Source organism: Pavona decussata, unplaced genomic scaffold (assembly GCF_977016875.1).
Source record: "Pavona decussata unplaced genomic scaffold, jaPavDecu1.1 SCAFFOLD_134, whole genome shotgun sequence".
NCBI classification, from domain to species: domain Eukaryota; kingdom Metazoa; phylum Cnidaria; class Anthozoa; order Scleractinia; family Agariciidae; genus Pavona; species Pavona decussata.
This window is the reverse complement of record NW_028145547.1, coordinates 2007296-2030108: the sequence shown is the minus strand read 5'-3', so window position 1 is coordinate 2030108 and position 22813 is coordinate 2007296. Positions and strand designations below refer to the sequence as shown.

The window sequence follows — 22813 nt, the reverse complement described above, 5'->3', positions numbered from 1 at the left end:
TTTACATTGAATAAAAAGAGTTCAAAAGGCGCAAATATTTTTGTTTAATCTATTAGTACACTGATCTCAGTGATCTGAGGTGGCAAATGCTGTCTGACTGTTTATAGATTGTAGGACTGCGAATCAAGTAACCAATCTTTTTCTTTCAAATTCACAAGTTACGGTAAAAATAATTTAACTATTTACAAGGTAAATACTCGCAATCTTCAAGTTGTGTACAATTTTCACATAGCTAGCTTTCAGGGCTCAAGACTAACTTTTAAGCTCACTAGCCCAGTGCAGGCTAGTAACAGGTCTGATTTTATTTTACTGGACAAAACAAACTTTTCATTCACATGTGGCAAGAAGCAGATTCTGCCATTTGTCACTTTGAATTCGTAACAAGAAAATTCAGAAAAGTGAATCATTTGTTTCCTTTTCTGGTTGTTTCAGCTTATTGCTTTAATAACACAGGGAAGCCTATGAAATTTGCTAATAGTCTTAGTTTTAATTAGTTTCTCTTCTCTCGATCCAAGCCTTTTTTTTTTTTTCATTTTTGTTTGACCTCGCTGTATAGTACTTTGTAACAGTTACTACCCGTGTAGAAAAATATAACCAAAATGGCTAGCGAAAGAGCAAAACTTACAAGCCGAAACTGAAGTTTTTCTAGTCTGTGGCTAGTTGGCCACTGTTAGTCTCGAGCCCTGGCTTTACTCAAGAGGAAATGATGATATCATGTTTCACATAAGAGTTTAAGCCCCGCCCGCGGTAGACTACGACGCATACTTTTTTTCTCAGACTAAGAATTACAACGAAGCAAACCACGGACAAGCGTGGAAGCTGCCTGCACGGGATAAATGACATTACTTCAACGTGCCTCTGATCCATTCTCCTACTGGTTCCGCAGCCCTTATTTGGTTCACGCAAGAGAGGCGTTGCGTGACCCAAATAACGGTTGTGTGTATACACGTAGGAGACTAGATCCCCTCCCACGCTGCGTGTTCCCCTCAAAAGGGACTGTTGCCATTATCTAATCAACCATTTCGCTGCCCTTAAGAAGACTGCAATTCCAGATCAGTTTTTAAAACTCTACCACTGGAAATACAATTTTTAGGAAGGAAAGCAATCATCGTGTTTAATCGTCTTCTACGTGTGCACGAAAGTGGAAATCATCGATTTTAAAAAAATAAGCACCAAAAAGACACTTTGTAATATAAAAAATGTAGTCAATGACTTCTCCCAAAAACAGACCAGCTTAAGACCAGCCACAACTGTGGTCCTTCTGCGGTGGCCAAAATACAGAGACGTCCACGATGGGTTTACCAACGTACATCATGAGAACTGAAGTACGCCAGGGACCAATCTTCATGATCACCAACGATTGGGAATCACGGACAAAATCTCTGCGATCGTATGGAAACGCGTGTTAACTATTGTCAGACATCGTCAACAATCTTCGCCAATCGATCAATAAAAACTATACTATCGTAAAGACTACTTCTCATACGAACGCCAAAAATCGCACAATACGCCATTTCCGAGTTGCTTTGAACCTCAGTATGAAAGTTAGGCTAAGTGCAAAGTTTTTATTATGAAAATTAGTTTTCATTCATTTGCATTCAGACTCATTTTCATATGAAAAGCTTTGCACTTAGCCTCGCTTTCACAGTGAGGTACACAGCAAATCGGAAAAAGGCCTATTTACGTGATTCAGCAATCATCCGCGGTCATACGGAACCGATCGGCTAGAAGGGATAAAATCGGTCAAGGGAAGTGAACGTATTGTTATAGACAAACGGAATGCTGCGAAATCCCCCTCCCCCCTTGGAATCGGAGGGGAAAGCCTGAAGACGAAGATTAAAACAGGGCGTGGTTATTGGGTCAGCTGGAATTGCCGGCAAAATTGGTGATTGGTACTTTTCCACTACTCAGATTGTGAATCATGGCGGCGATCTGTGCCTGTCGATCAAGTTCAGACTGCAGTTCCTTGATTGCAACTTCTCGCTTTTTTATCACATCTTCGTTCTGCCGACAAATGAGCTCTAGCGACGAGAGCTGCAACAACACGAAAAGGAGAAAAAAAATGTTATTTGTTCGTTTTAACATGAAAACTAAGCATGCACGTACCTTAGCCTGTTCAGGGCGTTCATATATTGGGGAGCGGCAAGAAGAAGTTTAAAACACTTTACGCCCCAATATCTACATACAGATTCTCCACACTGATCTCCATGGATTTCTAATGGAACTCTAGTTGGGAGAATTTGTTTGAACATCACGGTATCTGATGTTCACTGATCGTTTCTTTCGAGGCCCTATGCGCCATCTTGGCGCCAGGGGACAAGTGAAGGGAAGTGATCATTTCTTTCATTCGCATGACTTGTGCGTTTGATCAAGTAGTGATGTAGTGACGAGATATCAGATACTGGTCACTACTTCAACTAGCGGTAGCCGTAATCTGTTCGTGGAATGCTGCAAACAAAACTAAATTCAATCGAATGCTCGGTGTAAACTAGAGTGGAAGACAAACGACTGGAAGGACAGTCATACGGGTCCTGGTCCAGAAAAGGACACGTTTATACTCTTTGGGTATAAATTGATGGGATAACACTTGTGTCTTTTGGATCAAGTTTGAGTTAGAATGCAGTGTGTTTCGCCTCCCTGGAGACCCAGGTACAGAGAGTTGGGTCTCCGAGGATGCGTTATTCGCGCAAGTGTCTTGGCGACATCTTCTCGCCGATTGTGGGTCTGCTAACAAAGCACGGGTTCGCACGGATGACCCAATAATTCAGCCAGCCCTCAAGTTATTATCGGGATGAAAGACAAAATGCAGAGGGTAAGCCTTCTGTTTGTCACTAGATAAGTCACTTTGATCCACAATGACTCCAATCTATAGATATCTATACCAGCACCAACCTTATGCGCTAACTCCTTTCGTTCTTTGTCTGCTTTTGTCAAATCACTTTTTAGGGATTCGTTTTTATTTTGCAGCTCGTCGATATTCTTTTCTCGCAGCTTGGTTTCCTCCTCTTGTTTCTGAAGTGTTTTACGAAGTTCTGAGAGAAGAGCAAAACCAAACACAGTAGTATGGTTACTTTTGAACACTTGCTTGAATTCGAAAAATTGACTCACTAATTGGAGCTCAGAGCAACGTCTAGTCTAGGACAACGTCTCTTTTTTCGAGTTTCTTTGCAAAATGTAACAACACTGATGAAAACCTACCAACTTGCCAACTAACCTGTCGTTAAACAAATTCAATTACAAATGACTGACACCTTTTTATACCGCTTGTAATAAGGTCTAATTTGTCAGTGATTCGTTTCCCTGTTGTTGAACGGATCGCACGAGTGGGAACGCCTTATGACGACGTTCGCAGACGGTAATCATCTCTACACCAGCTCTCGAGTACTGTACCTTGGTATTTGTTGTCCTTTTCCTTCAGTTGCTGAACAACCTTTTTTCTCTCTGTTTCGAGTTCTTGTAGTTGTTTAGTTGTGCTAAGGAAGGAAACAAATATGGCATCAAAAGTGCGGCTGGTTAATTAAGTGTTGAATATGCTTGCCAACATCCATTACCAGTCATGTTGGCTCTTCAGGTTGTCGTTGTGTCGCCTAAGCATCTCATTCAAGTCTGACAGAGCTTTGTGCTCGTCTTGAGCCGCCATAAGACTCCGCTGACTCGTTTCCAGTCTGCAAACGGGAAAAAAACTTCGTAAGTCCTGAAACTGTGTAGAATACGAGCAGTCCTCCATTTCTTTTAGGTAGAAAAACGAGCGAAAAATGTTATTCGGGGTGGTGGGAAGCGAGTTTTTAATCCCCCACTCCCCCTATTAAAAATGTCCTTCTTTGTCCGAATATGTTTCGAGAAACTGTGACATACAGGCTGACGGACTAAGTTCTCTCAGAGGAATTGGGAACGAGGCTACTTAATTAATGGATGACAGGTTGTATTTGCTCTCAGTTTGTAGACTGCGAACAACCCCTTAGTAAAGTGAGCGAAACAAGCTCGCAGTTTACAAATTGTGAGCAAATACGACCTGTCATCCATTAGGTAGCCTCGTCCCAAATCCCTCCAGATTGGTATGTTACAGTTCCTCGCAACATATTCGGACAAAGAAGGACATTTTTAATAGGATAAGTGGGGGTGAAATAACTTTTACCCGCCTCCCACCACCCCGAATAACATTTTCCTCGGATGAATCCCGAACCCAAAGTAAAAGGAAAAGAGGTTACAAATCAGATCGAATAATCAGGCGCCTTTAGTTTTACGCAATCCTTCAACACTGCACAGTACATCGAAACTGACCTTTGTGACTGCTCGGCGAATGCAATCTTCAGCTGTTCGTGCTCCTCTTCAACAACCTTGAGGTTTTCGTTGTGTCTCAGCATAACCTCCATCTACGTGTGTAGTGTAGGAATAACAAAATAGAAGGAAAACAATTTGGAAAATTGAGATGATAAATAAACAATAGCCTCCATTTGGCGCCAAAATATGCTAAAATAAAATACTCAGAAACGCCATTTCCTGCGTTTCTGGAACCAAGGAAACAGTTTCCTAGGCAATGCTGGCGCTCACTTAAATCCTCTTTAAAAAGTAAATTACTGAATGAAAATGGTCAGTTGGTAGGGGGAGGGGAGGGGGAATGGCAACAACAGAATTTTCATTGGCTTATCATTGCGAGTTTATTTGATTTTCAAAAATGTTTGGTAACTTGATCTTAAAGTACCGGACGTGGAATGGCAAACGATCGGACGAAACGTCCGGCCTCCGGCCTCAAATGAAAAAAACCCTGCTTGAGTATTTGAACATTTCGTTTAAGAACAGTTTGCCGTCAAAAACGTTTAGAGCGTATGTTGTTTTCTGATACTGCTTTATCGACCAGCAGGTTTATCTCTCCTTCTGTCACAAAAGCAAAGCGTTCCCCTATCTTGACTTTAATTTTAATTATAAACAAGACGCGCCTTGCAGTTTTTGAAATTGGGGAATATCACTTGGGGAATATCATCGGATATTGCCCAGTTTTATAATAATAATAGTAATCTTTATTGAGGAAATCAATGTCACTAATAAGCGATTTACAAAAGAGTCCTCGAAAATTAAAAAGAACAAAAAAAAAAAAAAAAAAAAGAAAAATAAAGACTAATATATGAATATATAAAAATTAGACTAAAGACTATTTACATTTCTTAACACTCTTTTAAAACTAGCTAATGATGGGCTTTGTCTGATTGAAAGGTCTTGCTCCAATCGTTTGAGGCAAAATTTGTCGAGGTCCAATGCCCCCAGTTCCTACTAGATGCACTCTTACGGTACTCTTAGCTGGAGTATATTCGGTCACGTGAGGCGTTTAGACCAATCGCGCGCGAGCGAAAATATTTGATGGATCATAACGGAGGATAACATCTGTAGACACACGAACAAATAAAATAAACATACCGTACCTCTTTTGTTGCTGCTTTTTGGGCTTGGAGCAGTTCGTTTATCTGTAGAACAAATACACCAACAAGTGTCTCATGGCTATGTAACTGATATCGGTATGGTTAATACAATTTTCAAATTAATTGACATTGTGAGAGCATAGTTAATTGAGAGACTGGTTATGAAACCTTACCATGACAGCAATGGTGCTACAATTTATGTAGAAAGGGCCGCTACCGTGCACAATACTTTGCTTTAACGTTCACGCTACAGTTGAAAATCTTAACTGAAATGTTTCTGTAAGTCAGTTGCTCCAACACATTTCAAAATCTATTGTGGTTTGTACACGGTAAAGGCCAAAAATGCTGACCAAAAAATATAACAAAGAAGTTTGTCAGGCCTCATAACCATTGCCCCTTATTAACGTATGGTGAGAGCAGTGTTTTGTGAACTTCAACTCTATTTACAGCCCCTCACCCCATTTACGGCATTTTTTTTTTTACTGATGTTTGTTTGTTATTAAATTGTAACCAGTAATCTCGCAATCCTACACAATACGGCTTATACGATTTTTACTTTCGAGATCCTCCTACAGGAAACTCAAAAAGAAAAGAATGCGAAAGTAGATGTAGTAAGGTCTTTCGTATATGGCCTTACAAGCTCAATACCAAAACCGAACTTAATCGGTCTTATTAATAAGATAAGTTAATAGAAACCTGTTCAGCCTGGTTCTCTGCTTTCTTTTCTGTCGTCTGTAAGAGCTGCATCAATTTAGCACACTAAAAGAAACGAAACCAAACGTCAAAAGAATGAACCGCACGCATGTTTCAATTGCATTTAATACCGACGGCTGCCGAAAACTTCCGAGAAAATCTCGTTATACCTCGGCCTCCGATTGCGCCCTCCGACATCTGTACTGGGAGATTAGACGGTCAGCTTGAGAAAGCGCCAGGGCTTTTGCTTCTAGTAGATCCTGGAGATGACTTTCCTTGGTCTGAAAATTAGAACGACAACATTTAGAGCTTCCCGAGTCAATTTTCATAGGAAACGAGCGAAGGAAAAAAGAGCAGAAACGAGAAGACGAGATACCTACCACCAAAGCCGCCATTTTAGCCTCGTAAATATCCATGATTTCAGAAGCGTGGGGGTCTGGCTTGATCTACAGCGTAAAATAGACGAAAGTCAACACCTAAGTTCAATTCAGCTATTCCGTGTCGTATGAGAGCACATTCTGTGTCCCAATAATAGTGCATTTTCTGAAAGTCCTGTCCATTAGAGGCCATTTTCTCATATGTTGGTTTCTTACAACAACATCGGTAGGTCTCCCTCCAAACAAATTCGTTTCTCGGATATAAAACCGTCTAAGCGTCCACGGTCGACTGATAGGAACTCAAAATTCTGCATGCTTCAAAGACATAACAGGCAAAGGTTGACTTTCAGCACTATATCAAGAACCGAAGAGAAACGGACATCACCTTGTGCATTTATAACCTTTTATGTGTCGCAAATAAATTTTCCGTGATTCCTTTTTCTCCTACCAAAATTTGACAAATCAATCATTTCATAAATTTGGTCATGCAGGTAAAGGCCGAAGACTGACTGCAAGAGAACTGATACGATATCATGTCATTTTTTACAACATCCATCTAATCTTTATCACGGATAACGAACTTTGTCAAGAAGGTAGCCAACAGAAGCAAACCTCTAATCCAGACTTCATCTTCTCGATCAAAGACTCGATGTTCGCGTCGTGTTGCAAGTTCTTGGGAGGAGCTTTTATTTTCACGGGGACATGGTCCAGGCCTACTGAACGTAAACTGGCAGAGTTCCGACTGTTTGCCATGGAGACCTGGTGCCTTGGCGATGATGGGGGACTGAGCTCTGTATCATTGGGTCTTCTTAGGAGCGCCATTTCTTCCTCGCGAGCTGCATTGTTAGTTGCGATTAAGTCTCCTAGCCTGAAAACAACGAGGTACATTAACATTTCAGTTCTTTCCCAGACAGATCACGCATCACGTGCTTTTCCTCACAGATCACGAATCAGAAATCGTGTTTCCTGCAACTTTTAACAAGTCATCGCGGTCCACTGGCCGTTTTTATTGCGTTTGAAACGACAGAACGAAGCAGTAATGTCGCCTCAAACGCTGGCTTCTCATTGGTTAAAATATTGGTATCGCGGTAGTTGGATTCGTCATCTACGAAACAAAGTTTCTGAGATACTCTTCAAAGAACAAGCAACAAAGTCTGAGTTTTTTTTTTATCCAACTGCATAGTTTCAAAAATCGCGAATCACTTGGAGACATTTTTTTTCGGAGTAAGTGGTTATTTAGAGAGCACTGCCACTCTTCGCTCGTTTTTATATCCTCGCCAAATCAACGCACATAATATGACATCGAGTGCATCATTGAAAGTGGGGTAGATAACAAATATGCCACTTATTTTTCTCTAATTTTCCTCTTATTCTCCTTTGCCTTTCTGAAAGATACCCAACTTTGGATCTTCAGAAAGTCAGAACGTTATATGTCAGACACCTTTCCTTCGTCATATTTAGTATATGCTCACCAAATAGCCTGGAAGTCGGGAAGGCTGACGGCTTCACTCAGGATACGCAGAGCTTTTTGAACGCTATCACGTGATTCACTACTTAACGAGCGTGCTAGGAATGGGACCAACCGCTGGTCTTGTAAAGCGGATGCAAGCTGCTCCTAAGGTCAAAATGGAAAATACAGACGTTTCAAAGAAAAAGAGACAGCATAGCAAAGCCAAATTTGCATCCAACAAAATAGTAGCCATTTGACCCAAAACAACCAAAAACTGCTCGCTCCGGGTTACCCATGGCTTAAGATTGAACTCGAGTCGAAGCTTAGCGAATTTGTGCGTGAATTTTTATCAAACTGATACCATAAAATACTATTAACTGAGAACTGAGCACCCCCAAAATCAACCTCTCATGGCCATTTTTACATCTCCAACGCGCAAGTTTCGCGTTCATACACAGCCACATACCTTTAACCCTACTACATTATTCTTCAGTTTACACAGCAAGTCCAACATCTGAAGCACAACTTTAACGCCTTCTGAACTGCAATCACAAAGTAAATTATTAGTACTGTCAACAGCAATGTACGCATGATATGTGGCCCTCTGAATCTGATTCTACACATGAGAGTGAACCAAAGTTCAAAACCCAAATAAGGATTATGATTAAAACCTCCTTTTATCACAATCAAAACAACTAACGCACCCTTTGAGAAGAAAAACAGACAAAACGGATCGAAATCCGCCAATTACGACCCACAGACATGACCTTTAGAATCTGTTAATCTAAAGGTCACTGTTTTCTAAAACGTTTGCGCTTCGATGACTGAGGGGAGCTCAAAACACAAGAATTCAGAGTTAGCGTGTAAATGAAAGCCGCAGTAAGGGCCCAGTCACACAAGGCTAGCAAAGATTTTCAGGTCCAACCAAATCTTTAGGAATTTTTTTGCTTCATCGATGATTTATTTGTCAATCAAGGTCGCACCAAAAACATTACATGAAAAAAAATTAAGTTTACGCAGCCAACGTCAATCAAATTATTGTCTTGTGGTACTCAAGTGGTCTGAGGTTTGAGTGGAGCTGGGAGGGGGGGGGGGGGGGGGAATTTCACTTTCGCATTGAAATGCTTTAAAAAATGGATGCTGACAAAAAAAATTGTCACGTTTTTTTTTGTTTTTGTAATTTTGGTTAAAAAGAAATGCTGTGGTCACATTTGTGTTAACGACAGGTTTTTCAAGGTCCCATAGACGTTGTATGATGCCCCAGTCATACCCCTACCTCCAAGACACTGCCATAGTACTTCTTCTTCCCACACTGTTGTGTTGGTACTGATACTCCAACAGTTTCCACCAGTAATCAAGCTTTAAATTCTCCATCACAATGTTCTTCAGCGAATCACCAAAACAGAGGAGTGACAAAAGTCAAGGAAGAACTACACACCAAGTCTATGTTTTCTAAAAGATGTTTTACGAAGAACAAAGAACACAGAAAGGAAGAAATGGAGAAATAAAGAAAGACAGACAGGAGGGAGTAAATGAAGGGAAGAGGGAGGGAGGGAAGGAGGGAAAGAAGGAGGGAGGGACGGGTAGAAAAAGGGAGAGTAGACTGAGAGAGGAAAGTGTCAAACAAGAAAAAAAAGCCCTCAAGATATAATACTCTGCTGATGGACGTATCTTGGTTTACACTATATGTACAACCTACATGCATCCATACATGTGCGTATCTTGTTTTCCATCAATAGCTCAAACTTACCTTGGACATCTTACAAGGTTTACATGCACAATGTTGTGTTCCTGATCATCATAGTAAACACACGGGAACAGAACCCACTTATTAAGTTGAGAACTGAAAGAATTGAGCTCCAGCTAGGAAAGGAACATCATGTTGGGGATTAGCACCGACTACAGTATTAAGGGTTAAGCACTGATTAGAAAACGGTTAGCTTTTGATTATGATGATTATGATTATGATTATTATTATTATTATGATTATGATTATGATTATGATTATGATTATTATTATTATTATTATTATTATTATTATTGGTAACTCTATATTAATACATTAAAAAATTACAATCCCCATCAGCAAGTCCTCGTTGGTGTTACGGTTATTAATGGGAGAAATGAAGCAAATGACTCGGGTTCAAGGCTTACATTATTCTGTTGTTGGTTTTTTCCCCTTCTTTTCCTCTTAAATTTGAAATAGGTTTCCCTTCTTGTCATTTTAAGTGAATGCCCAAGCTCAGTTTGAGAGATGGAAACGAGTGTTAACCCACCTCTCCTTTATAGTGGGCACTTAGTCTGTCTCGTTTTAAAGATGTTCATTATTTAACAATTAGATTATGAGCTCGAGATTTCTATCGCGTGATGGCTGATGAGGGTGCAGCCCGAATCAGCCATCACGCATAGAAATCGAAAGCGAATAATCTAATAATATTGTTTTAGTATAAATCTACTAGTCGGTCAAAACTAAACATTAAGTAAATTATCTATTTCCTCATCGCAGACACTTCGAAAATGCGACGAGGCGGCCACGATTTTGTTGAAAACCGCTACTCCCTATCTATCACAGAATAGATGGCGAGTAGCGTAGCCAATCGGAGAACCGCATTCCTGATAGAACACTAGTAGATTTATACTAAGATAAATTAGAAGGAACGTTTCAGTATAACATACAATATTCTGAGCTAAATCAATCCTATATGTACTAAGTCTGGAGAAATTTATTTTGTCTCACACAAAGTTTAATAATTAAAAAGAAAACAAGGATATCACTTAGAACTTCCAAGGCCTTGTTGATCTGTGCACACTTTTGTTTGAGTACAGTTCCATCAATTTCTGTTGGTGGTATCAGTAGCTGTGTCAGTACAGGAATTAGATCTGATGTGCGAGGTGATAACTGACCCAAAAGACCACCATCGACAAGTTCCTGGCATAACAAAATTAATAAAGAGTTGTTTGAAAACATTCAAAGACAGAGTTCTTTTGAAAATACACTGTAAAGTTCAAAAAGCCAGAGACAAAATTGGTTGTTCAAGGCTGTTTTTGTGGAAATGGACAAATTTTCCAAGGCCCGTACACGAATTTATCCCCCAAAAGGAGATATAAAAAATGGTATGAGTATTAAATGCATGACTTTGTGTATGTATGCAATTTGTAAAACAAGTAGAAACGCTGGAAGTGAAATCTATGAAATACATATATTTGAACTGCAGAAGAAAACCTAGACAGAGAACATCATACATTGTAGTTACCTGTTATGCAACCTAGTATAAAGCAGTTGTGAAAAGAAAGCCAGAAAAATTCAGGTTTGACAGTACCTGTGATGGTTGCTCATTTAATAAAAAAATTCTTTTATCCACAGCCAAACATAAGTATTTTGAATTGTTTCACTTCCATCTCTCTACCTCTAAGGGTATATTGCAAATTTACCTCAAATGACCAGCTCCCAGTTGCCTGGATAGCCCAGTTGGTGGAGCACTACACCAGTATTGCAGAGGTCATGGCTTCAAATTCTGTTCAAGGCTGGATTGTTTCCAGGCTTTCTTTTCTCAATTGCTTTAGTTAGGTTAAATACCATGTAGCTACGATGGTCCGTCATTTATTAAGAGGAAACACTCTCAGACATTTGGAAGAATTCAAAACAACAACAGCCTCCATGTAACACTCGTCTTTTTCCTGTACTTCAAATTATTACCTTAGACATGTACATTGTACACCGTGTAACAACAAAAAAAATGTTTCCATTCTAAAAAACAAACTCCATTGTGACCTCCAGTATATGTTGTAGGTTAAAATGAATCCCAGGTTAAAATGATTTCAACCTAGGTTGATTTGTATTTTCCTTTGTTCCAGATGTAAATTACTCAACCTTAACAAAGGAAAATACAAATCAACCTAGGTTGAAATCATTTTAACCTGGATTCATTTTAACCTACAACATATATACAGTACTGTATAATTATACCACTAAACATTAATATTTAGATAACTGCAAAAAGCGAGGTAAAGGAGGCTTTTTGAAACAGTATAAAGCAACCTTAAAATAATGCATTTGGACCAAGCAGTAACTGTATCTGTGAGCTGCAAACTGGATGTATGTCCTTTTAAAAACATCTTTAAAACTTTTTTAGAAACTCCAAATTGCAAAACTTCTGATCAGCCAGAATATCACTGATCAATGAAATTTGTTTTTTACCTCATAGATCTCCTTGATAAAATCAAGAGCCTTTATGGACACTAGTGAGTGGGTGTCTACTGATTGACTGGCCCAGTACAAGACGACATCAAATGCACTGTTGACATTTGGATCCTTTGGTCTGGAGTTTGCTGGAGTGAATAAAGCTCTACACACAAGACTTCTCAAGCCAGTCACCGAACAGAACATCAGCAGAAGTTCAAACACCTTGTGAATAATTAATGATGAGACAATAATGGATTGACATCACACGTCTAGACTATTTAGGTCTCAAGAGTAACAGCCAACTAGTCACAGATTAGTAAAAATTAAGTTTTGGCTAGTAGGTTTTGCATTTTTACTAGCCATTTTGTTAACCAGTGCAGGAGAAATACAATTGTAATTATTACGCTTGTATTACTGTTGTAAAATAAAGTCTGAGTTCCCTCTCCCCGCGCCTCTCCCCCCGCCCCTTTATAAGACGTCATTGGTGCCATAGTGAAACTGCTGAGCTAAAAAGTTAGTCTTGAACCCAGCTGCTATTCATAACATCTGTGTAGGAGGTCAAGCTATTCAAAGACAACTCCAGACTGAGGGAAAATGCAGTAAATGAGAAACAAAATAAAGTTAAGCTGAAAAAAGGTAAAGTTCTGCAAAGTTAACTTTACTCTTCCAGATACAATGTGAGAAGTGAACATTTTCACACATTCAACTAGACAAAGTATATTGCGGTAACTGTAAATATAACCAAGCCCTGTAATGTTTTCTGTTACCTTAACAACTTCCTCAGCATGATTTAAATGAAGTAATGCTAAAATCTGTTCCAAATAAAATGCTAAATGTTCATGTCTGAAAGAAAAAATGAACAGTAAATTAATAGTGTAATATAATCATAAACTTGGAATGCTTAGCTTTTCTACCACTATTGCCGCAAGCAATTATATTTGACTGGGAGTGGACCGAAAAATCTTGACCTTTCAGATGTTTTTCTTTCTTTATCAAAAGTACTGGTAGCTAAATCTTTGCATATGAGCTTGAATTTGATACAAATGGAGCAACGACCCAAATTTTTCCCACTGGTTTTAACACTTCGTTTTTCAAAATTAAAAAATGTATGCAAAAACCCCAATATTTTCTTTGACTTGTTCTGACTGAATGATTTCCTGATTACATACAATAAATGTCAGTATTTATTATATGGCTGGCTCCGCGAGCGGACAAGATGAGTCAAATCGTGCTGTGTGATTGGCTACCCGAGCGGGCAAGATGCAGCTATCTTGCCCGCTCGGGATTACCCCTTGCCCGTCCGCTTGGCATTGAACAATGCAATCTTTTCTTCGATTTTCTCGTTGTGGGAGAAAATGCTCACTAAAATGTTCGGTAAACTCTCAACATTTACCTAAAGAAAAGGAAAGAGAATCATCCTGGTGTAGTGAAAATTTTGTTTCAGCTACAATGAATGTGAATTGAATCAGTGAGTTGATAGATTGATTTTGCAAATATTATTGTCTCAAGTCGAGTACTAAATTGATTAGTTCTTTTGGTTTGCAATGACTGTATTTAAATCATAGCGTAGTGAAAAATGCGTGAAGTGTTTAGAGCAGTTCAGAAAAGTGTTTTTCTCAAGTTTGCCGAGGAAGCTCATGTTTTTAATTTAGCCGCGTGTTGCTTGTTATAAACAACAAAATGATAATCTTATCAAAGTTTCGCTTACTTTTCTGATTCACTCACCCCATTTTTTGGCTTATTGTTTGCATAAAAAAGTTGCGTTAAGTGTTTAGAGCAGTTCAGAAAAGTGTTTTTCTCAAGTTTGCCGAAGAAGCTCACATTTTTAATCTAGCCGCGTCTTGCTTTTTGTAAACAACAAAATCTTATCAAAGTTTTGCCCAGTTTTCTGATTTACCCGCCCTATTTTTCGGCTTATGTTTGCATATAATTTCAAAAGGTATTGTTTCATTCAAGAATTATTGATTGGAGGCCGAAAACTGTGTAAAATTGTTTATTATTTACGCCACAGCATAATTGGCTGAAATGGTGAGTTTGCCGGATTCTATTAAAATCTTCCCGCACTTGCGAAAATCTAGTTCTTTGACGTACACAATAATTGTTTGCTCCCTTTATTAAGCCATTATAAAGTTAGAGCCAAAAGATAATTTAGGATTCCTTGTTTTCCATGATTACATGCTAATCAAAAATTGCACTGAAAATAAATCTTATGTCGGCCGGATATGAAGAATTTCTTTCCGAGCAGAACAGTTTGAATTCATGTTCTGTTTTGTTTTGTTGTTGTAGTTCTAACTTGAAGATAAAGCCATATAATAAATCCTTAATTGACCAAGCTTGTTCGGTCAAGATGGCTGGATATTGGCCTCTTTTTTTGCGTTTTAATGGACCTCAACAAAAACGCAAAAAAAGAACTTGGCCAATATCCAGCCATCTTGACCTCACACTCGGTCAATAACGCATATATACATCGCGGTTTTCTGCATTACAGTTATACTTTTAGTTTCCTTTTGGTCTGATGTGGTCTCTAATTCACTTCACATTGTATTTTAATTCACTCTCATTTTTGCTCCCCTGTTTTGCAGTGCGCAACTCTACTGCGCACAATGGCAAAATAAAAATTTATTGCGCTCATTTCTAGCTAACTACTGAGTATCACTCAATCTGACTTGCATCTAACAACAAAATTCTTAATTTGCATTTTGCGCATAAATTATGGTGTTTTCATAAGACTCGCCCCAGTCCCTTCGCGGAGAAACCAGTTTTGAAGCTTGATTTACTACTGCATTGTGAACTATCTGCAAAACCAACCGGGTGAACCTATTTTCTCTTTTCAAATTTCTAACCACAATATTGTTTGCCAACTACCGTGAAAATTTAAGGAAAATCCTGGTGTTAGAAATATCAAATTTTGCGCCTAATATCTAGCCAATGGACATTTTGGCCTACCTTCAGAGGTAAGGAATTACATTATTTTGTTGAATATCTCAGTAGTACTGATTAGGAATAGTTTTCAAACAGATTTCACATTGAAAATGATTTATGAACAGGGAAAAAATTCTATGAAATGAGCCGTTAACTGTTCTCTTCAGAAAATAATTCCTGTTTTTGGCAAATGCTCTATTATAGTCCTTTTTGTCCAAACATGCAGAAATTACTATACTTCAATGCTTCGTTGCTGAGGAACAAGCATGGTGACCCCCTCTTTTTATTTCATTTTTGCAGTTTAAATAAAGTGAACCACACATAGGCAAAGTTTGGAAAAAACCTGAGTGTAGGTTCTATTTTAGGGGAATGACCTTAATTAGACTTTGAAGTACACATTCTGGAGTAAGTACATACATCAGAGGTACAGAGGTTTCACATAGTTTAACAAAAAAAGCATGTTATATGTCACATCAGTTTACTTATAATAATTATTTCATTACTAACGATGAGCTTACATTAGAAGGGACTGCTGAATCTTGGGGCTGGCCAGTAAGTCAACAAACAGATCCACTGAAGAACGTCTTGTCATTGGACCCTCACCATTGATTAGGAAGGTGAACACAAGTTGAAAGGTCTGGTGGATGTTCTTAGCATTGAAAAGCTGGTCAAAGGTGAATGGAAATAGGCAAAAGTAAAATAAACATTGTCTCTCAAAACACACTTTACAGACACCCTGTTATTATGGACAGTAGAACTAGGTAATAAAAAATATTGTCTCAGCCCATACATTCTCAGTGATATTAACCCATTAAATGTGGACAGCGTGTTAACATCCTGACCTAGGGCATTTTTTCAGGTACCAACAGTGTCCAATACATGTAACAATGGGGTTCAACTGAATCACGTAAATATACTGTAGTCTGCAAAACACAAGAACTCAACTCAAAATAAAGAATTCTTTAAAACTTTTTTAAAACTGGAGTAAGCTCTCCATACTATGCTGTTGGTTTACCCTTTTAGAGAATATCAGTAGGTTGTGAAGTATAAAAGTAGCAGACAGTGTTATTACTTAACGGTACACATCAGTGGCAAGTCATCATACAAATAAATTGAAATGCTATCCATTTTTTTATAATTATATTATTATTAACCATAACTCTTAGTACCTTCTCCCCAAGTTGTTCATGAAGTGAAAGGCTTGTCAAGATGGACAAAGCAAAAACTATCACTGTAAGATTACTGTGAGAGAGAAAGGCTATCAGAGTCCGATAAAGGGCTTTGATGTTCTCCTGCAATAAAAATGTGATCAGTTAGTAATATGACAATAATTTATTATAAGAGATCACAACTGTATCAATTAAAGTTCATCTGCATGTAATTATATAAACATGCTCGGGTGACTTGCTCTAAGAGAGAGTGGGTGATGCAATGTGTCAGTAGTGAGTACTGAGAGGTAAATGTACATATATGCAGTGTATGAAACCTGGTACATTCAATTCACACATTAAATTTCTCTGTCATTTAATTACATGTAATACGAAGTTTCAACTTCCCACTTGCAGGATTGCCATGAATACCTCTCTGCTAGGCCTGAATTCCTCAGGCCCCCTGCCAACCTTTAAGGCACCAGTTCCCAAGCTCATGTATATTGGCAATGAGTTTAACTAGGAAGTTGTATCATAATCATCATAATTAAAGACAGTGTACTACATACATGCATATATGTTACTTACCAATGCTTTGACATGTGCCTGGATTGGTAGGTTGTGTCGACACAGGTTTGTCAAGAGGCCAAGACAGGGAATGGTTAGATCTGACTCTGGTAACTGTCTGTGGATGGAAAGGAAAGATAGCTCATTTTAAATAAATGCCCCATTCACACCAACAAAACATGTTTAATTAAACCAGGTTTACAAAGCTGAACCCTTGCTTTTGACATAGGATTCAAGTAAACTTTAAGTAATGCGTATTATTTGCGCTAAATCTGTAGTCGACAAAAATGCAAAAGCAGCTTTATAAAGGAAACAATATTTTAAACTGTATTTAACTGAACAGCTTTTAAACGTGTTTAAACGTGTTTGGTGTGAGTGTCTTCAACTATGGGTTGGATCCTGGGAAGGGCACCCTACATGTAACACCATAGTCACTGATGCATGCAAGTAACCGTAGAGATTTGCCTCTCTGAAAAGATTGGACTTTCATTGTAATAAGCAGAAATGTTACTTGTACAGCTGTATTTACATTCATGTTTACAAGTGTATATCAGCTCTTATTAAATGAGAAATGTTGCGACTGTCCACATGAGGGTGTACACTTTATTAAATAACCTGTCACCTGGACAGTGAAGGTTACTTTTAATTAATTGTCAATTGACGCGTAATAATTCACAATACTGAGCTTACGACTTGTACTCACATGTTTGTAACCAAATATCTGATTAACTCCTCCACGTATCCACTAGGTGTAGTAATCTTACAGCCATAGGTGACTCTTTCAAGAAGTTGAAGACACTTAACAGAGAAAGCAAAAGAATATGTTTCACAACAAGATATTGCATTAACATTCAATTGAGAAATTAATTAAAGATTGTCTGTCATAGCCCTTTGTGCATTATGGTAGAGACAAGAGTGCTTGCAGTTCCACTTTTAACACCCGTCAAAACATTTCTCACTGTGACCATGATAGCAGCAAGTATGAATGAGAAGGGACTAGGGCAAGATAGGCATGTTTCTTTTCTCACACACCACCCCCATCATCTCAACATTTGCTGTTTTCATGCCACAACTGATTTCCAAGAGAGAAACAGACTACAGCTGAGTTTAGCAGACGTTGTACTCAATTGCCACATAGATGGATTACATGGCCAATATAATTCAGCAGCATACAGCACAGTTAATTCTGTACACTGGATGTTGTAAATTCTTACCTTCGGGATATATTGTAAAAAAATTAATTTCTTTAGTAACAAACCTGACGGCTGATGTCTGATGCTTAACAATCTACATATATAGTTGTTGCAGCATGAAGAACAAGAAATACCAGATGTAAATTCCCCCCATTTGCGATGATATAAATGTTTTTTTTTAAACTCATCCGGTAGCCAGTCCAGCACAAGAATTTCCGTTTGTTAGATTTTTCCTCAAGGTTTCCCAGTTCCCATTTACATTTTGTATGACAGATGTTGAGAGATGCAGTGTGTAGTGAATTTTCTTGTCTTTACATTGTAATTAGGAAGCAACATGGCAGAGACGGGTACACAAACCACCCACCTTCACTTCAAACATCTGATTTCAAAAACCACACCTACAATGACTACCCCAAATCGAAAACCGTCAAACCGCAACTCAATAATTGTAATTTATTCTAATGTTCAAGGAGAAATGTAAACATGAGACAAGTATGACAATTGTACATGTACATGTACACATTCAACTAACCACAACTTGACTAATCTGAAGCTGCATGTAGGGAAAATGAGCAACAAGAAACAAAGTCGACAGTAAACCGTTCTGACCCAACAGCTAAGTTCACTGCTTTGCCATCTTGAATAATTATTAAGTATTACATAATTGTTGTAGTTTTGCACTGTCTCCAGATTCCATTCACCATGTTTTCATGATCAAGCTAAAGATGGCAGCTCAACAAACTCAGCAAAATGCCTGTAATGGTCAGCCAATAAAAGAAAAATATATATGGAACAATCTGATTGTCACATGTGATAGACCTTGTTTTAGTATTGTGCAGTCTTGAACTAAAACAGAAGCATGACTTCACATTTTTTTGCCAATGCTCTTATTTTTTTTGGTGACTTGACAGTATAAAATCCAATAAATAAGTAACAAAGATTGTTCTAAAGCTAACATATGGTGAGAGGTACCTGCAAAATCATTTTTTCATTTGATGCAAGATGGTGTCTGTGAAGTACAGCAGCCAGAGTTGATGTCAAATGATATGTAGTGTGAAGAACCTCTCTTGTCTCTGGATCATTTGCTGAAAAGGTGGAACCACAAACATTATTTTCTACTATGAATCCAGATTACATACATGTAGTTTCATAACACAAGCTTGTGTGAACACACTTGCTTTCAATTGTCATAGTTTGAATCCAAGAGTGTCTTAGTTAAGTACATGTACATGATTGTACATCTTTTTTAAAGGTGTTCATATGGTTGTGGGTAATAAGTACATGTGTAGTCCTGAAAAAGTCTGTTGTTTTGTTTCTGGCATTTCTACAGCCTGAACTGAAGACAACTCTGAAGATTATTGACAGTCAGTTATCACACGGTGGCCAGCAACAACAGCCTTTTTCTGGACAATCTTTGCAAACCTCCCATAAGAAAGAAAGGGTGACAAATGCAAAACAGTAAAATAATTAAATAATGACTCACCAAGATTAAAGAGCAGGACCATAGCCTTGTTATGCAGACTTGGTTTGACATTACTCTCGCTCAACATACCCACAAGGGAAGAAAGACATTCTGCTGGGAGAAGCTCTTTGGGTGTAAATCCACGCAAAGGTTTCCCTGATGACGTTATACCAATTAACACCTAAAAAAAAAATTACTGTCTACACTCATCTGATATATTAATATTCCCAGCTATCTTGTCAGTCATCAACCATAATTACTTGTTGACAAGTACTACAATGTATAATGTATTCTAACCAACTTTTACATGTAAATATTAGGAGATTACTTGCAAAGAGAAAACATTTTGCTTAGCCTGTGTGCCGATGACTCCCATTTCCTTTGCTTCATGCAGAAAGAAGACTTTTCTTTCCATATGAAGGAAATGAAATAGAAGATGTCTGCACGAAGGCTATATACATTTGCTCAGCTTAAAAGATGACAATAACTTTCTTGAAAAAATACAATCATGCACACTGTATATTTGCTACTGCTATAAGCAGGAACACAAGCTTCTGTTAGCCACTCAACTCCCTGTCATAAAGCAGTTGTAAACAACAGTTTGTTGCCTCGCCGGATTTCAGCTGTATGTGCATTGAAGTTACACACTAATATATTAATGTATGTTTCTTTTTTGTATGCACCCAAGAACAAGTACATTGTAATAGAACTTTAGCATCTGATTTATCATTTATCATCTCTAGCAGTCATTAACGTTGTGCGGGACCTCTTCTTTGAAATTATACTGTACCTCACAGGCTAGATCATAACAATTGTTGTCGCCTACATGGATCATATGGATGATATGGGCTAGATTCATAAATACACCGGCCCATGTATTATACAAACTGAGCTGTTCATATGTACAGTAATAAGCGTATATTAATAGCTCCGTTGAACAGATCATGATCGACTGTTCGAGTTCCGTTGAGACTAAATTTGGTTCAAGGATTTCTTAACAAGTGTTTCTACTAATTCAGTATCAGAAACCAAGAATCTACAGGCTTAATTAACAACCAAAGTAACTTACATCGATTTGTCGTTCAAGATCCTTGGCATTTTGCTCATTCGAGTGACTTCTGTACTGGCAAAAGGCGCTCGAAAGCGCTTTCAAGCAAGCTGTTACATCCAGTGACATATCCAACTGGTGCACAATGGCCAACACGATCCACAAACAAAGAAAAATCACCTGAAAAAAGACGAATTTGTTTCAAGTTTAGAAAAATCAGTGCAAAATAATCGAACAGTTAGTTTCAAATTCCCGCGCACGAGATAAGCGCATCAATTACTATGGGAAACCGCTGTACCGTAAGCGGGCGAAAGAAGTTCACGTGATAACCATTTCAAAATTATTTCAATGTTTTTTCATTTCTCTTGGAAAATCAGTAGCAACGAATTAGAACTTCACCTACCGTTTTCTGCCCGGCCTTCCTTTTCAATGTAAACTCATTGTCACCGCTGGACTGGGTTGGTCCGGTGCATCCCGTGGGACACTCCGTCCAAGTAGCCTGCGAACGCAGACTTATTTCCGGCTGTCAAGATTCTCTCCGCCGAAAAAACGTCTGCGTTCGCAGGCTACGTCCAAGAGGAGTGCAGACGAAATGGTTCAAGCAATTAAATTTTAATGTTTAGTATTTTAAAGGTTCACAAACACTTGACTATGAACTAAAAGGGTAGCAATTAACGCATCAGTCAATTCCAACAGAGTTCATTCACCCCCCCCCCCCCCCCCACCTCCACCCACCCCTCCATCACCGGGCTGACCTCCCTACTCTGAATAGCCAGTTTTTCGGAACCAAGTGGCTTTCAAATTTCTTCACGGCGGGGACAAACCCCCGGGGGGGGGGTACTCCCTTATATGTGCTGTATAGGTATGTGCGGCGCCAAAGGGTATGGTTTTTCGGCTGTTTTGGTCATAAATAGGGTGTCGATTTTAGCCATTTTGGTAATAAATAGGGTATAGATTTTTACACTCTAGTCCTGGGTTTTTTTTTTTTTTTTAGAAGAAGCTACTTCAGGTCATAAATAGGGTAGGGAAAATCGCAGATTATGGTCATAAATAGGGTAAGGGTTTTGGGAAGCGGGCCGCACACCCCTACCCAACTTTTTTTGGAGTACCCCCCCCCCCCGGGGGACAAACGAGCTGGCCAAATGCCCTACGGCGTAGTTACTGTTTCTTCGTTTCTGGGATTACCTTTAGTCTAATGAAACCTCAATTCACACCAAATAAAATCTCGAATAAGTCCTATTTCTCAGTATTGTGGCACTAACTGTTCGTTCTATGGATCTACACTACGAACCATCCCATTTACGTCCCCCTCAGACATAGGTAGTCGAGAATTGTCAGTCTTTGCTGTTGAACTTATCATTCAATCGAAGAGACAGTATTGTGAGGTTAAAATCTCGAGGCTGTCAAATTTCCAGGGGTAGACAAAGTAACTGCCCGACCTCTGGGGCGGGCAGTGTTGAAAAATGCCCCACTGAATATAATGCTCGGGGGATGGGCAGATCTGGAATTGACCGATGCATCACGAATGCAAGTGTTATAAAGGATAGCAAATTATAACTGGGCAGAATTTTCTGGCGAACTACAACGCAGATTTTAGTGTAGTTAGTCCCGCTGTACCAACGACGTAGGGGATATTTTTGCCTTTGACACATCTTTGAGGTATAAGGGAGGGCTACAAGTTCGTATAAGTTTTTCAGTGCTTTTAAAGGGGAAGTATCATGGGGTTTTGATATCTTTTGTTAAAAATAATGAAATAAGACCTTCAATCAGCTGCCAAATAATTCTAGAAAGACGAGAGGAAGGAAATCAACCCAATTCTTGAAAGGAACAACTCGTGATCTGTTCTAGCAAGAGAGGAAACAAAAATGCGCGGAAGTGGAAAAACATTTCCCAACATTTTTCAAGTTTCAATCCATTCCGGCCAACTCTGTCTCTGGCCAGAGGCACTAATCAACAGTTTTATTGCACCGGGGTGATAATAACAACCTTGACAATTATTTCGTTGTTTCTGCCGACAGACAAACATTTTTGGGTTTTGAAATAACAGCAAATTTGCGTAATACTTCCCCTTTAATGCGAAAGGGGATTACCATTCCTGTTAAATGTAAGGGGTTGAACTTTTGGGGGAGACTCCACGTATGAAACCTTATTGACTACCCTACTGAGGGAAAGTTCCCGGCAAGTGAGGTTTCTCTCAGTGTTCGGAAGGATTTTCTTGCGTGAGTGATCGTTGATAGCACGTCGAGTCCTCCTGGGCACTCGATCAAACGGGCCATGGTCCGCTCTTGGAGCTTAATGAATGCATACAAAATGATACGTAATTAGGGTTGAGGGGTTTTAAGTGAAAAGAAGCAAT

The 22813-nt window shown here is 38.8% G+C and overlaps 1 protein-coding gene across 1 annotated transcript; it reads right to left on the bottom strand.

Moving 5' to 3' along the window:
- Positions 1-123: 123 nt before the first annotated feature.
- On the bottom strand, positions 124-20704 carry LOC146467668 (protein CIP2A-like). Its single transcript, XM_085125170.1, has 23 exons — positions 20479-20704; positions 19431-19590; positions 18920-19032; positions 17458-17552; positions 16776-16872; positions 16209-16331; positions 15558-15703; positions 12885-12960; positions 12133-12339; positions 10707-10863; positions 9211-9343; positions 8401-8476; positions 7957-8099; positions 7097-7352; positions 6488-6553; positions 6278-6388; positions 6111-6173; positions 5418-5459; positions 4282-4373; positions 3552-3665; positions 3391-3473; positions 2893-3032; positions 124-2034 (listed from the first exon to the last, which is right to left on the bottom strand). The coding sequence occupies exons 1-23, from the start codon at positions 20584-20586 to the stop codon at positions 1861-1863; spliced, it is 2775 nt and encodes a 924-aa protein (XP_084981296.1). The 5' UTR covers positions 20587-20704; the 3' UTR covers positions 124-1860.
- Positions 20705-22813: the final 2109 nt, after the last annotated feature.

Bases quoted from the DNA above. Each gene is read 5' to 3' on its own strand.
- LOC146467668 (XM_085125170.1), bottom strand. From the start codon at position 20,586: ATGTCACTGGATGTAACAGCTTGCTTGAAAGCGCTTTCGAGCGCCTTT. The intron at 3,033-3,390 runs GTACAGTACTCG...CTCTTCTCTCAG, and splicing joins AAAGGACAACAAATACCAAG to AACTTCGTAAAACACTTCAG. The intron at 2,035-2,892 runs GTTGGTGCTGGT...GTGTTGTTGCAG, and splicing joins GAAAGGAGTTAGCGCATAAG to CTCTCGTCGCTAGAGCTCAT.